Source organism: Bombina bombina, chromosome 6, assembly GCF_027579735.1.
Source record: "Bombina bombina isolate aBomBom1 chromosome 6, aBomBom1.pri, whole genome shotgun sequence".
NCBI lineage: Eukaryota > Metazoa > Chordata > Amphibia > Anura > Bombinatoridae > Bombina > Bombina bombina.
The window spans coordinates 1,031,591,907-1,031,608,993 of record NC_069504.1 but is presented as its reverse complement, the minus strand read 5'-3'; the positions used below and the strand labels follow the sequence as shown (position 1 = coordinate 1,031,608,993).

The 17,087-nt window shown below is 35.5% G+C and overlaps 1 protein-coding gene across 2 annotated transcripts in view; it reads right to left on the bottom strand.

Moving 5' to 3' along the window:
* IKBIP (IKBKB interacting protein) overlaps positions 1–17,087 on the bottom strand; it is a 41,909-nt gene that overhangs the window by 17,265 nt on the left and 7,557 nt on the right. The window contains exon 3 of one of the 2 annotated variants that reach the window (XM_053718769.1): positions 4,962–8,720. The exons of the other annotated variant lie outside the window; for it this stretch is intronic. Within the exon in view, the coding sequence (XP_053574744.1) occupies positions 7,908–8,720 (813 nt within the window). The 3' untranslated portion in view covers positions 4,962–7,907. Of the gene's footprint in view, positions 1–4,961; positions 8,721–17,087 lie in introns of those variants that run through there. 2 annotated transcript variants of the gene reach the window in all.

Sequence of the window (17,087 nt, the reverse complement as noted above, 5' to 3'; positions counted from 1 at the left end):
TCTAGCTCGATACTGGAGAACAGAACTGCCTAGCTACAGACTAATTGAAAGAAAAATAGACCATATATACCAAATGTGTAGCTCAGCAGCTGATTTACTTTCCACTAAGGATAAATTCTTAGACCAATGGGAGCCATGGATTATGTATATTGAGGCCAAACGTAAGGATACCACTCAGACAGGGAATTTATAGAGGGACAAAGAGATAGGAGGAGGGACAAAGAAGGGGAGACAAAAAAGTAGTAGTAGGGGGAGAGACGAAAATATAGGAACATCTGTGAAGAGAGGAGTGTCTGACCTAAGTGCCTTGTAGTTATTGCTTTTGTTTTTACTTTTTCTGTTTTTGGGTTTCTAACTTATTTCAACTTTTTTTTGTTTTAAGTGAGAAACTCTGTACAATAAAATACTTGTTTACTTGCACTTCTGCTGACGATATTGTAAAAATGATACAAAATACAATAAAATATTATCATAAAAAAATATTAGGCCTTGCACCCTGATTTAGTCCCCAAACTACTTATTAGTGCACCCAACTTTCACCTGCCAGTCCAGATGCAACCAGCTGCACCTAAAAATGTACCTTGGTGCAGCTGGATCCACTCTATGCCTCTCAGCTGTAAAATGCAAGTCTAACTTTTATTGGGTTGTAATATAATGTGTGTGTGAGTAATATACATGTATGCATATATTTGTATGTGTGTGTGTATAAAGATTTGTCTACATACAAATATATATATATATAAATGTAAATTGAAACCCAGTTTATAATGTAAGTCAATGGGAAGTGATGGGGTTAGGTTCCAGGCCCCTCTTAAAATTGTCATAAGTAACACCTAATACATTATTTTTAAAGCTTTGAAATGAAGACTTTAAATGCTAAACAGCCTTATAAACCTAATAATATAGATTGTATCATCATCAAACTAAGTTTAATGAACAAAAACATTTGCTAACAGCACCTAATAAAATAATCACACAACAGACTGCATCATCAAACTAAGTTTAATAAACAAAAACATTTTTTTACTTGCATTTTTCTGCAATCAGTTCTCTGCATTGTTAGCATGTTAGATAATATTGGGTCTGCCCTATTCTATGTATTTCAATCTGCAGTGATTAAGCAGTTAGGCACCCTCACCTCAAGCAGTTGGACAGGAAGATAATAGGGAAGTGGCTGCTAAAACTTGTTGCTCGATAGCTAATGTCTGCTCTGTGTACACAGATCAAATTCAGGCTGTTAAGTTGCAAAACTTTGCTGCAAAACAAGCGGACAGCTCCACCTACTGGCTATTTTAATTAGTGCACTTTGCTTTCCAAAGCTTTTCAATAGCAGTCACATGACTGAAAAAAAAGGTTGTTATTCTGAAACGGCGCAAATTGAAACGGCGTAAACCGAGGGCCAACTGGATATCACACATACAGTACATACACTGTCATGTCATAGCACCTCTGCATTTCTGTCAAATAATGCACTAACTTTGCCCAGTAAATTGTTGCAATTACAAATGTTTAGGCATTCTCAAGTTTATTTCTTTTGTTTGTTTTGGTATGACACAAAAAAGTTGAGAAAAAAAAAAAAAAAAGACAAATCTGACACATTCCATGCAAAACTAAAAAAATGGACTGGACAAAATTATTGGCACCCTCAATTTAATATTTGGTAGTACACCCCTTGGAAAAAAATAACTGAAATCAATTGCTTCCTGTAACCATCAATGGAGTTTCTTACATATTTCTACTGGAATTTTGGACCACTCTTCTTTTGCCAACTGCTGGCCAGTTCAGTACTCTCCAGAGCTTTGTCTTTAACCATTTCTGGGTGCTTTTTGATGTGAGCTTTGGGTCATTGTCCTGCTGTAAAGTCCCATGACCTCTGACAGAGACCCAATTTTCTGACACTGGGCCCTACATTGCACCTCAGAATTCTTTGGGAGTCTTGAGATTTCATAATGCTTTGCACACAGTCAGTGAACTTCCACCATGTTTAACTGTAGGCACTGTATTCTTTTCTTTAAAAGCCTCAATTCTTTTTCTGAAAACAGTAGAATGATGGGCTTTACCAAAAAGCTGTAATTTTGTTTCGTCTGTCCACAGCACATTCTCTCAAAAGGATTTTGGCTTCCTCTGGTATGTTTTGGCAAACTCCAATCTGGCTTTTTTATGTTTCTGTGTCAGCAGTGGGGTCCTCCTGGGTCACCTACCATAGCGTCCCTTTTCATTCAGATGGCGACATATAGTGCGAGCGGACACATTTGTACCCTGTGCCTGAAGGTCAACTTGAATTTGTCTGGAAGTTGATAGAGGTTCTTTATCCCCTATTCGAACAATCTTTGATCAATTTTTCTCTTTCGTTCACGTCCAGGGAGATTAGCTACAGTTCCATGGGCTGTAAACTCCTTGAAAATGTTGTGCACAGTGGACACAGGAACATTAAGATTTCTGGAGATGGACTTGTAACCTTGACATTGTCCATGCTTTTCCACAATATTTGTTCTTAAATCCTCAGACAATTTTCTGCTGCTCTTTCTCTTCTCCATGCTCAGGGTGGCACACAAAGACACACAACAGAAAGCTTCAATCAATTTTCACCATTTTAACTGGTTGCCGGTGTGTGCCAGCACCTGTTAATTGATACAGGTGAGTTTAATTACATATTACAGGAGCATCACAAACTTGGAATGAAATTATTTCTTACAATTTTGAGAAGGTGCCAATAATTTTGTCCAGTCCATTTTTTTGAGTTCTGCATGGAATGTGTCAGATTTGGCTTTTTTTCCTCATACCAATACATGTGTGTCATACCAATACAAACAAAAGAAATAAACATGAGAATGCCAAAATATTTGTAACTGCAACACTTTTCTGGGTGAAGTGGTGCATTATTTTACAGAATGTAGGGTTTCCAATATTTCTGGCATGAATGTATATATATACCCCCAGGGCTCCCAAATATGTCAAACCCTGTAAGCCAAAATACAGCCCTCACAAATGTACATGGCTGTTTATTAGATAGCATTGTACAAATTTCAGAGTACCCTATTGGAGCTTTACGACTAAACAGAAAGCATATCTCCTTTAATAAGAAGCTGCTACATTATTCCTAAAATTATCAAATGGATAATTAACATGGTTTCACTTTAAGATCTGAACTAGTGAAATCATTAAAGTGAATGTCAAGTTTGATGAATCAGTGACTGGTTTTTAAAAACCCTATTAAAAACAGGGGGAATGTCATTCATCAAACTTTACATTTCACTCATTTTTGTTAAAATACTTACCTTTTAATCTTGAAAGCCGCTCCAGCGCTTCCCCCGCCCGTCGCAAGCCTCTTCATATATCAAAAATGACGAATCCCAGCTTCCTCCAATCATGGCGTTGCCTCAGGCAATGATTCCCCTGGGGGGGGAGCTGTGATTGGAGGATGCCGTATTCGTCATTGCCGACGTAGGAAGTGACGAGCAGCAGGAGGGGGAATGGCTGGAGCGGCTTTCAAGATTAAAAGGTAAGTATTTTAACAAAATGAGTGAAATGTAAAGTTTGATGAATGAAAGTGCCCCGGTTTTTAATAGGGTTTTTAAAAAACGGGCACTGATTCATCAAACTTGAAATTCACTTTAATTAAAGTATGCAGCTGCACTGAGGGGCACCTAACTGGTAATAGAGGTAATGGAAGATTGTGCTCTTTTGCTTCTATTAATATATCCTGTGTGATGCAAATGTGGCTAACCACAGAGGTCAGTAATTAAATATCTACAGCTTCCTCTTAACCAGTAATATGCTTGTACACAGGCAGAAGTAGCTAAATAAGAAACCTCTGACATCACTTTGCACATTCAGGGTAACTATTGCCTAGGAAAAATGCAAATCTAGATTCACATTGAAAAAGAAGCAGGGACAGGGCACTGCTCAATTTAAAGGGGCAGTATACGCCAATTTTCATCTAACTGCATGTAATAGACACTACTATAAAGAATAATATGCACAGAAACTGATATAAAAATCCAGTATAAACCAGTTTTAAAAAAAAAACTTACTTAGAAGCTTCCAGTTTAGCTCTGTTTAAAAGGTTACTGGGACACCCACTGCAAGTGGGAAATAGCAAACACTCCCCTCTCCCTTCCGTTGCATATGAAAAGACCCTTTACACAAACAGAAGCAAGCTAGAGTAGGTATACGTCGGTATTCTCCTAAATCTTTGGGGGTTGGTTAGGAGTTTGAAAAAATAAGAAAACTACCCATTAACCCCCCCCCCAAAAATACAAAAACTTTATGGGCTATTTATGCAAAGAAAAAAATGAGTGTATAATGTCCCTTTAAGTACAAAGTCACGAAAGAGGAAATGTAACTAAAAAAATTGATACATATAAATGTGAGATTCACAATGGTATTTTCTCTATTCCCGAGATTCACTAAGACTGGAATAATAACTACAGCTCGCTGCAAACAAGACCAATTCTGTTATTTTACTGAGCCGATTTACTAAATAATGTGGAGACCATTCTAGGCTGATCTATAGGATAGTATTATTTATGTATTATTATTTTTAACCTCGCTATTACAGCAAGGTGTTACATTATGACAGAGGTATTGGAGCAAATTATGAAAATGAACATGGAATCTGCATGGACTGAATATTCTTCATGACATGAAACCCTATACCGCTCAGTATGAGTGCTTACGTGTCTGACTGTCACACTAGACAACTGCCTTTCAGTATAGCATGATCTATGGAATGAATATTATTCTAGAAGTCAGTTGGTGAATCTTTGCTTCTGGTTTGACTGGGTGTATTTCTATGATTGCTAACTTTGTGAGTGTAAACTGTGTAAGTGATTAATATTATAGAATATGCGATTGTCTATTCTGTACATTCAAATACTGTATCACTTTGCCGTGTACATTTAGTACTAGCACTGTTTAACAACAAATATTCTAATATAAGAATGAATAGAAAGCACAACTTAAAAAATAAACATTTAATTAGATATTTTAAGGGGTGCACGTCTACTGCGTTTTTAATAAGAGTTTTGCTCATAAGCTATTATTTAAAGTACACATCCACTCCTTACACTGCAAATCATGCCATACCCCTTGGTTGTTATTCATGCTTAAAAAGGCATATGAAACAGTGCTCCTTTAGTAAAAATGTTAAATCAAAGTAAACATAAAAAGAAACAGATTGCATTAAAATAGCAACCAGCTTGTTTTCTTGCAAAATGAGCATTTAAAAATTCTCAGTGTAGCCAGTGTCTTTGTTGAGATAAGGTAGTTTCCATTATAAAACTTAAGTTTTATTGTCACATAATTTTTGCAGCAAAACTTCTCTACTAAGCATCAGCAAAAAGCAGACTAGAGCTACATTGTAACAGATTACAGTTACAGACAGCCAAGTGTTCTAATGCAATATTAACTTTTACTATTGTGTTACTGCATGTCTCTAGGTATTTAGTATCTTTATATAAAAGGGTTTAAATGCATAGTCAAAGCCATCTAAGTTGCAATGCACTTTTGTTTGTGAACTGGACACAGCTGTGGATTGTTGGCTCCTGATTGGCTCACCCGACATATACAGCTCAGGAGCAGACTTTATGTGAGTTTTTATAAGGAACAGTGTACTGTAAAATAGTTTTTACCTTAATAATTCCACAATGACTTATTATACCAGTTTCAGAGTACATAGTTCCTTTAGTTATATTTTTGTAAATGAAATAGCTGTATCTGCTAATTGCAAACCACAACCCAATGGAATGGACTAAGCTTGCAGTGTGAGTAGACTTCAACTTATCTCTCTATATTTACACAAAATCCTCATTTTCTCTCTCTATAAACAGTGTGAACAATCCAGTAACTCTCTATTCAAGCACTGCATACACTGGGAGTGTTTTTTTTCCCTCTCTAAACCTTATTGTGTACATAGCATATAACCAGTACTTTTCAGTATATGTGTGGATGCAGTAGCCAAAAAACATAATTTATGTGTGCCTGATAAATTCAGGTCAATATTTAATGTTATTAATAAGGTAATGATTCTTTTTCACTTTTCAATAAAAAAGTAGAGCAAAAAAAAATCATAGCGCAAACATGAATGCTTATAACCTAATAAACTGGAGATAGTTCACCTCCCAATAATTTAATAATGATCTCTTTATGTATTTTTAATAGTATATAACCAAATCAGTTGTCTGGTAATATCAGCAAATTACTAATCGGACTAGCTATTAGTCTAAAAATTTGCAACCACCAGCAAGAAAGAGTCTTTATGTAGAAGACCACTAGTTAAACCAAGTCTTACTGACTAGTGATTTTAATCTATTTTATACAGATCAAATTCACCTGCCAGTAGGTAAAATGGATCATTGGGGACACGTTAAAGGAGAAAAACAAGAACAACAAAACATCACAGTACACTGTCCCTTTAATCCCTATAGAGGCAGTAGTGTAATGCAGTCCATCAGAGCATTTTACTGTTGTAATTGTATGTCCCTTTAATGCAGCAATCAGTAGAGCTAGAGGGATAAAACAGCTGATCTTCCTAGATGGCTGCTAATCCTCCGGTTTCCTGATATGGCATCAAACACACGTGATGGAATCAGTTCATCTCTTCAGTTACAAAGTATTTCCATAGCCCAAATCCAGCTAAGTAGTGTTTTGCAAGTGGAAAGTGACATCCACGTTGCAACAGTGCATTTAAAAAGGGACATTAAACTTAACATTTGTAATCCAAAAAAAAGTGTTTAGTTTTCAGTAGTTAAACCCCTAAACCATTTTTTCTTCTTCTATTTTTTTCCCCATTGCCCCAGAAAGACTTGGGTGCATCCTGAAATACTCTGAACTCTGACCCTGGAATGTTAAATGCTAACTGCAATGGAGGCTTTTCAAGAAGTATATCCTCGGACTGCAGAACATAGCACATTTTCCTAACAAACTAAAAGCTCTAAATACATTTGTAAGATGTATTATGTATGCAGTGCAGTCCTTAATTGTAGATAAATACTATGTGTATAGAATGACGTTGTAAAAACAACAGATAAGTGACTTATACATGAACCCATACAAGGCAAATACCTGTGCTATGTTAGCATAGATGTATTTAAAAAAGCATCACCCTATATGAATGGTTCTGAGTCTTACAAATACTATGTTACACCTCTCTATTTGTTAGTGACTCACTTATTCTCCTCTTTCTTACATTCACATCTCTTACTGTGTCTTTCCATTTACCTACTCTTTTTGCTCTCAAGATGCCAAGACTAGAAAGGTTATTGGTTACGACATCAGTGACCTCAGAGGCAACATTTAATAGGATGAACATTGCTTATTTGCTTTAGTTAAAGGGACAGTCTAGTCAGAATTAAACTTTCATGATTCAGACAGGGCATGCCATTTTAAACAACGTTCCAATATAATTTTAGCATCAAATTTACTTTATTCTCTTGGTATTCTTAGTTGAAAGCTAAACCTAAAGTAGGCTCATATGCTAATTTCTAAGCCCTTGAAGGCCGGCTCTTATCTGAAGGCATTTGAGTTTTTTACTGCTAGAGGGCGTTAGGTCATGTGAGTCATATACTGTAGATAACATTGTGCTCACGCCTGTGGAGTTAAAGAGTAAGCACATTTATTGCCTGACATGCCAGTCTGTGAAAAAACTGAGATAAGGAGGCAGTCTTCAGAAGCGTAGATACAAGGTAATCACAGAGGTAAAAAAGTATATTAATATAACCGTGTTGGTTATGCAAAAGTGGGGAATGGATAATAAAAGGTATATCTACCTTTTTTTTAAAAATAATAAAGATTCTAGAGTAGACTGTCCCTTTAATGTGTTTGGTGAAGTGTAGACGCAGATAAAACTAGTGCAGAATTTAGCAAAACAATAAAACACTGTTTAAAGTTTATCTAGTCCCTGAATATCAGTTATTTAATTCTTCCTTTTCTTCTTCTTCTAAGTCACTATCTTCACTTGAAGGTAAATTCTGCGTTTTTTCCTTCAGCTGATCTACGACATTTAGAATCTTTAATATACTGTTATCGAACTGCATGCTCTCAAGGGCTCGTTGTAGCTCCAGCACTTCAGAGATTACCTTCAGCAGGTTATCTTCAGTATTAAATACTTTAACAGTCATTTCATTCATCTTCTTGTCAAGGACAAGTATTTCGTTGGATACTTTGAGAAGTGAGCGAATGCCGCTTTCAACTGTCGGCAAACTTTTAATACAATCTTCCACTTTAGGTTCAAGGTCTATCAGTTTCTGCTTTATTTCTGTATAAACACTGGTCAGAACACTCTGTTCTTTTTCCATTTCTTCAATAGCATTTGTATCCCAGTCAAGCGTTTCTTCGATACGTGAAAGCTCCTCATCTTCCTGTCTCCTTACAGTGTTTGTATTTCTGGTTGTGCTGTCGTCCAAATCCTTAAGCTTCTCCGAGAGTAATTTGAGTGTTTGGTCAGCATTATTAATCTTTAATGTGAGCTGGCTGTGGAATGATTTCGCTTCAGATTTGACAGAGTCCGTATCCTGATTCATCTCATCGAGGCTTTTCTTCCACGCTTCAGTGATGTTTTGGAACTTTGCGTTAACCTTTTGCATCTTCTTAAACAATGTTTGCTCATTCTGCTGGATTCGGTCTATGTCATTATGGACACTGGATACTTGCTGCTTTAAGCCACTCATGACAGCGGAGGTGGTACTGGCTTCTGCTAGGATATCCTCAGTAGATGCAAGCTGCATTATTAACACAAAAATGTCCATTTGCTTAATACAATATAGTAGGCTGTACAAAAGATACTACAAAATTATACTAATTATTTCATATTTTAGTAGTATAAAAATGCTATAAATCTTGCTGTGAATATAAAAAAGTAAAAAACATAAAGCTGCAAACCATCAATGTGGAATTTCACTCACAGTGAGGGGTCCAGATAGTAAACCCTGTCCCCCAACTACATTATGCTACATTGCTGTGTGTGTTGAATTTTAGAAAAAAGAAACCAACTTTTTTTTTTTTAAAATAAACAAAAATCAAGAACATAAACACTTTTATATGTATAAGAATACACGAAATAGCACTCGAGGTTGGTAACTTGGCGATCAAGTGTAATGAGACAGCATATAATGAGTAAACTTGTGATACTAAATTAAAACGTAGCTTTTATTCAGTAACTTATAAAATTAGCAAACAATTAAAACCACACTGTATGAGTTTGTGTTGGTATCACTAATTCAAGGTTGTCAATCTCTGCAGGCGTCCTAAAGTTATAAGGGGTTAAGCGATACGTGTTAGGTTTATTATTATCCCTAAATGGTATATTATCGATATTATGTCGCAACTCTTGGGTAATATAGTGATCTTGCTGTTGGGATAAAAGTATAGTTGTTATCAAATGGTTTTACTCTTTACTTGTCATGATAGTACATAAAGGTTAATTTCCAAGTTTATAGTATACTCTATAGTCGGTACTAATGTTACTTTATAACCTTTATAGTTAGCATTCAGGATGATTGATGTTGTATAATATATGGAAGTGTAAACAATCGTAGAGTGGTTACTAACAGTCATTACATTTAGTATAATCTTCGGTAGATTTATACGATATATTCCACTATAAACTTGGAAATTAACCTTTATGTACTATCATGACAAGTACAGAGTAAAACCATTTGATAACAACTATACTTATATCCCAACAGCAGTCTAAGATCACTATATTACCCAAGAGTTGCGACTTAATATCGATAATATACCATTTAGGGATAATAATAAACCTAACAAGTATCGCTTAACCCCTTATAACTGTAGGATGCCTACAGGGATTTACAACCTTGAATTAGTGATACCAACACAAACTCATACAATCCCCATTTATAAATTTGACCTGACATAATTAATGTTTACATAATTTCGACTATAGGAGGTGACCTTAGTGTGGTTTTAATTATTTCCTAATTTTATAAGATACTGAATAAAAGTAACGTTTTAATTTAGTATCACAAGTTTACTCATTATATGCCGTCTCATTACACTTGATCTCCAAGTTACCAACCTCGAGTGCTATTTCGTGTATTCTTATAAATAATAAGCCTCTTCTTGTTCTTTCAATAAATATTCATTGTTTTAATACACTAGCACCATTACCCGATATTAATTTAAAATACAGAATCTCTGTGGTATAATGAAGGGTTTATACTGAGGTTCAATGTTAACCTCAAAGTAGTGCCATTGGTCCATCTTTTTGTTGAAACTTGTATATGTATGGTTACTGCATTTTAATTTATACCCACCCACTGGAATGGGAACATTTTAATTCATTTCCTGATTAGTAATATTGGGCCAGATTACGAGAGGAGTGCAAATATTTGCGCCCAAGAGATAAGATAATGGGTTTATTGCGGGGGTTTGCGCTGGTCGGCCTTATTGCTCATATTGAAAATAAACGCAATTGCTTTAGCTCAATTGCTATTTACGCTAGAATGATTACCACAACTTTAGTGCTCGGGTTAACGGTTTCACAAAACATCAAAAATACATTACAAACTATAGTTACACTCATAACAACAATATCTAACAAAAAATATTGCACACAAAAGTTATAAGGACTCAAGGATATGAGATCTCAGAAGAAAAAAAATGCAGACAAAGGGCTTTAACATTGAGATACATATACATGTATAAAGATGGATATGTATGTAAATATATTTATGCAATATTAATTTTTAACTATGTATTTACTGTAAATACTTCCCATTCCAGTGTTCTGTACATAGCAGAATATGTTCTAAGTATTTCTAAATTAAACAAATATATATATATATATATATATATATATATGTATTTATGAATAAATAAAGCATATTCTGTTATGTGCAGAACATTGGAATGTGAAATATTCATATTTTCATGTCGGGTTAGCGCACATGATAATTTGCAATTGGGTTTACGTGAGAGTGGGGTGTTAGGATTTTTTTCAACTTTTTTTTTCTCCATTGACTTCTATGGGGGAATACACGAACGTGCACACAATATTGTAGGTTTGTCTTTTTGCGCTTGTCGGGTTAGCATGCAAGCAAAAACAGTTTACTTTCAACTCCTAATACGAGCACAAAAAAACGTACTTCTAGCGTAATTAACGCTTGAGTGGTAGCGTTAATTAGTGCACCACTTGTAATCTGGCCCATTATGTATAACTGGGGATGTAGCTGTGTTCAGAATTAAGCAATCACATTCAAAATCAGGAGTCAGTACACACCTGTCATCATTTAAAGAACCACTTGATTAACCCCAAATAAAGTTCAGCTGTTCTAGTAGGTCTTTCCTGACATTTTGTTAGTTGCATCCTTCAGCAAAAGCCATAGTCTGCAGAGAGCTTCTAAAGCATCAGAGGGATTTCATTGTTAAAAAGGTATCAGTCAGGAGAACGGCACAAAAGAATTTCCAAGGCATTAGATATACCATGGAACACAGTGAAGACAGTCATCATCAAGTGAAGAAAATATGGTGCAACAGTGACATTACCAAGAACTGGATGGCCCTCCAAAATTGATGAAAAGACGAGAAGAAAACTGGTCTGGAAGGCTGCCAAGAGGCCTACAGCAACATTAAAGGAGCTGCAGGAATATCTGGCAAGTACATGCGACAACAATCGCCCGTATTCTTCATATGTCTGGGCTATGGGGTAGAGTGGCAAGACGGAAGCCTTTTCTTACAAAAAAACCATCCAAGCCCGGCTAAATTTTGCAAAAACACATCTGAAGTTTCCCAAAAGCATGTTGCAAAAGGTGTTCTGGCCTGATGAAACCAAAGTTCACCTTTTTGGCCATAATTCCAAAAGATATGTTTGGCGCAAAAACAACACTGCACATCACTAAAAGAACTCCATACCCACAGTGAAGCATGGTGGTGTCCGCATCATGCTTTGGGGCTGTTTTTCTTCAGCTGGAACTGGGGCCTTAGTCAAGGTAGAGGGAATAATGAACAGTTCCAAATACCATACAATATTGGCTCAAAACCTTCAGGCTTCTGCTAGAAAGCTGAACATGAAGAGGAACTTCATCTTTCAGCATGACAACTACCCAAAGCATACATCCAAATCAACAAAGGAATGGCTTCACCAGAAGAAGATTAAAGTTTTGGAATGGCCCAGCCAGAGCCCAGACCTGAATCCAATTCAAAATCTGTGGGGTGATCTGAAGAGGGCTGTGCACAGGAGATGCCCTTGTATTCTGACAGATTTAGAGTGTTTTTGCAAAGAAGAGTGGGCAAATCTTGCCAAGTCAAGATGTGCCATGCTGAAAAACTCATACCTAAAAAGACTGAGTGCTGTAATAAAATAAAAAGTTGCTTCAATAAAGTATTCGTTTAAGGGTGTTCACACTTATGCAACCATATTATTTTATTTTTTTATTTTTATTTCCCTTTACCTAAAAGATTTCAGTTTGTCTTTCAATTGAGTTGTACAGTTTATAGGTCACATTAAAAGGTGGAAAAAGTTCTGCAAAAAATTTATCTTTGTCTAATTTTTTCACATCACAGAAACCTGACATTTTAACAAGGGTGTGTAGATATATATACATATACACACATATTTTTTGTTGGTTTGGAATTAAACAGTACCTACTATGAATTTAATTTAAATTATTTATCCAAAATAGCTATCAGAAAGTGGCAAAACGCAAATTCAAATTGATCATGAATTAAAAGAGAATGTTGTATAAATAAAGTGTAATTAAGTGAAGTGTATTAGCCTTATTAAAAAAACAACAACAAAAAACACAACAGATTTTATATCAAACAAACTAATAAAATGAAAATTCACAATCCCTAATGGGTAAATTTGTGTTAGATATTCTCCTATCTGACTTTGAAAAACTTACTGTGACCCAAAAGGTAACATGAACTGTATCAAAGCAAAGGAAGGGGACTTCAAATGATTAGCACATATACCTCACCCTGCAAAGTAACAACTGGCACCTAATATGACGCTAAACCAGGGGAGCTCAATCATGGTGCTCCAGAGGTTTTGGAACTATGTTTCCCATGAAGCTCAGGCAGTCAGTGATATAAAATTTGTAATGATGTGAAGTAAAACAACTATAACATTATTTGTTTTGACACATTTTCCTGCAATATAAGTCTGAAAATTATTGCTTTGCCAGTTCTAAAATTTAGTAGTGGCCATGGCAGACTTCCCTAGACTAATACTGCTACATATGTCTCTAATTGTCTTAAATAGAGATTATCAGCGAAGGAAGTTCAAAACATGGAAAATGTGCTACTATAATGACACTGGCTAGCAGTATTTACACCAGTAACAAGTACACGATAGCTCTGTGGTGGCTGGAGTTTGGAGTAAACAAGGTGCATTCCAAAAAAAGTCACATTCACCTTATATGCTTATTGTATTATATTGTAATTGCAATCGTTTTACTGTCCCTAATATTAGCTTTATCCATACCTGAACTAACTTTCCTATACTTTTCCGAAGTTTTAGCTTTCCTTAAAGGGACAATACGGTCAGTAAACAAAATTTTATGATTCAGATAGCGCATGCAATTTTAAACAACATTCCAGTTTACTTTATTCTCTTGGTATCCTTGTTAAAAGAGTAGGCTCCAGGGCAGCAATACACAACTGGGAAAGGGGGGGGGGGGGGAAACATCTGGTGAGCCAGTGACAAGAGGAATAGATGTGCAGCAAACAATCTTACGTTAGCTCCTAAGATTAATTAGGTATACTGTTCAACAAAGAAGATCAAGAGAATGATACAAATGTGATAAAAGTACAGTGGATGTTTGCATGCTCTGAATAATGAACGTTTGATTTTGACTCTACTGTCCCTTGAATAAATTAACCCAAGTGATTAATCTTTATAATATCTCTAAAATTAAAGTTGCAGTGTAATTCTACGTATCTTATTTTATAATACTAAATGATGTCAAGCACAAGTGCCTTCCTTGGTACTGAAATGGCATTAGCACAGTCTGGCCCTATAAAATATTTAACATTAAAAGCCAAAAGCACAGCCTAAAATGTACACTACTGGCTATAGAACGGTTAAAGCATTATTATCATGCAAACGTTTTATTTCCCTTAACACAACAATTTGTGCAGGAACAAATGTACTTTAATCTAGCCTCTCTGTACTTTACTGTGCTCTGCACATTTATCAGATTCGGCATAACTATGGCTTTGTCCTGTACTTGCCATCCTTTCTGTGTGCCAGACAGGCTGATACTGCAAGGCAACGGGCCTGTCCTTCCTTGAAATCTGGCCTTGACTATGTGAATATGATACACACAACAAGTATTTTGTAGACAAAATACAATTATTTGCCTTTAAAAACATCAATGCACAACTGGGATTTATGTTAAATCTTTATAGTAAATCTAAATGAACACAGTACGTGCCACAAATAATGGTAATAATGAAAAAGTATTTCAAGCTCGGCAACCACTCAAAGGCCAGTTCTAAAAAGATTCCACTTTGTACTCATTGGACAACTTTAGATATGAATTTCAAATAATAAAGGAATAAATGGAAAATAACCACGTGTCACACCTGATTCTATGGCATGTCTTAGGGTTGTAAACTAAAAAAGCATTGCCATCAGATGTTTGGTGACTTGAGTCTGTGGCTAGTATACATAGACCACAATCATCTGCATCACTGGAATGTTTAGTATAGTTGCAGAATTTTGAAAAAGTTATCAAGCACCTTTTGCTCAGTGGTAGTTTGAACAGGCCACTGAGTTTATATAATCCTAGTTGTCAACACACCAGGCTTTTAATACAATAGTTAGGGATTTGGTGTATACAGGGTTGGCACCCAAACTGTATTTTTCCAACATGACTGGTATTTTTCAATTTCAGTTCAAAAATGGAAAATAAAGATTAAAAATAATATAGAAATAGAGATGCTATTGTTTTCAAACTTCTTCAAAAGTGTATTCTAATTATAAACAAATGATTATTTAAAATCCGCCCTAGCAACTTTACCTTCTGATTTATACTGCTTAAAAGGGATATGAAACCCAAAAATGTTCTTTTGCGATTCAGACAGAGCATACCATTAAAAAAAAAAAGTTTCCAATTTATTTCTATTATTATCAAATTTGCTTTGTCACAATGATATTCTGTGTTGAAGAGATACCTAGGTAGACATCTGCAGCACTACATGGCAAGAAATAGATGGAGAAGAGGGTAGGTTAGCAGCGGTCTGATGAACGCCGCTTGATAAATCGTGACTGCAGGGTGAGAACCTGCAGTCGAAGGAAGGAGAAGGTCTTGATAAAATGAAGCCCTATATAGAAAGAATTCCATAAACCAAGAGTCCTTCCGTGCAGCTCCTAGCACTACACATTCATGTTGGAGGAAGCCTATTGGAGTGGAAACCCATCTAACAGTAGTCAGATATTGATCTGTGACAATATATAATTTATATAAGGTTTGTCAGCAACCATAGGGCTGGTATATTGCTTCATAGTGAGCTACACCCTCACCTGTCTTAAGTTCCATTAAAAATAATTAAAAACTAGTAGTGTAAAAGAGTATATGTTATTTACAAGCATAAATTAAACACAACTATTTGTACAACCTTGGTGGGCCATCTACTCTGGTGCACTGTTTTAAGAAGAGGGTAATTCAAAGCTGTAGTTGAGTCCAAGACATTAGTGTGACTGGGTGTGTGCTACTGGCTGTTCATTGCCACATAACAGAGAAATACTGAAGCAGATAGACAGAATTGCATACTGTATCTTCTAGTGACAAGCAGCCAGCAGCATACTCCAGTACACATTCATGGTTGGTTGATAAAGCCTCTGATTGGCTTCCTTTGTAAATAACAGAAAAAAAGTGCTTAATAAAGGGGCACCATAGGTTTAAAGGGAAAGTCTACCCCAGAATTGTTGTTTAAAATTAGAAATAATAATTTTATTCCCCAGTTTTACATAACCAACACTGTTATATTAATACACTTTTTACCTCTGTGATTATCTTGTATCTGAGCCTCTGCAGACTGCCCCCTTATTTCAGTTCTTTTGACAGACTTGCATTTTAGCAAATCAGTGCTGACTCCTTGGTAACTCCACGTGCGTGAGCACAATATCATCTATATGGTACACATGAACTAACTGCCTCTAGTTGTGAAAAAAAATGTCAAAATGCACTGAGATAAAAGGTGGCCTTCAATAGTTAAGAAATTAGCATATGAGCCTACCTAGGTTTAGCTTTCAAATAAGAATACAAAGCATAATTGATGATAAAAGTAAATTGGAAAGTTGTTTAAAAATGACATGCCCTATCTGAATCATGAATATATTTTTGACTAGACTGTCTCTTTTAATGTATAAGTCCACTGTACAAAATGACTGGATTACCATCTTAATTCCCTATTATACAAGCAAATAATAAATTAAAGGGACAGTTTACTACCAAATTTGTATTGCTTAAAAAGATAGATAATCCATTTATTACCCATTGCCCAGTTCTGCATAACCAACACGGTTATATTAATACACTTTTTACCTCTGATTACCCTGTATCTAAGCCTCTGCACAATGCCCCCTTATCTCAGTCTCAGTGCTATTCACAAACTTGCATTTTCGCCAATTAGTGCTGAATAAGTCCCTTTAAACATTGGTGTTGAAAAGTTGTTTATAGTCTTAATATACAAGACATAAAGGAACAATATATATGTTTGGGTAACCAAAACAACTCAGTGAATAAAAATGCCTACGACAGCACTAGCATTATGAAGACCACATAAACACAACCTATCCAAAACAGAGAGACTTTGTTAAAATTGCTTTATAATAGATACAAATGTAAGACTTTGTGATCAGATACTGTTATTAACAACACAGATGACAACAATTATTTGGTAAAACTCAATTTAAATGACAGCATTACAAAATCTATAACAGTGGTTTAAACTATTGATTATCATGTGCTGATTAAAGGGACACTAAACCCAATTTGCTTCTTTATTGATTCAGATAGAGCAGGCAGTTTTAAGCAACTTTCTTATTTACTCCTACTATCAATTTTTCTTCATTCTCTTGTAATCTTTATTTAAAAAGCAGGAACGTAAAGCTTAGG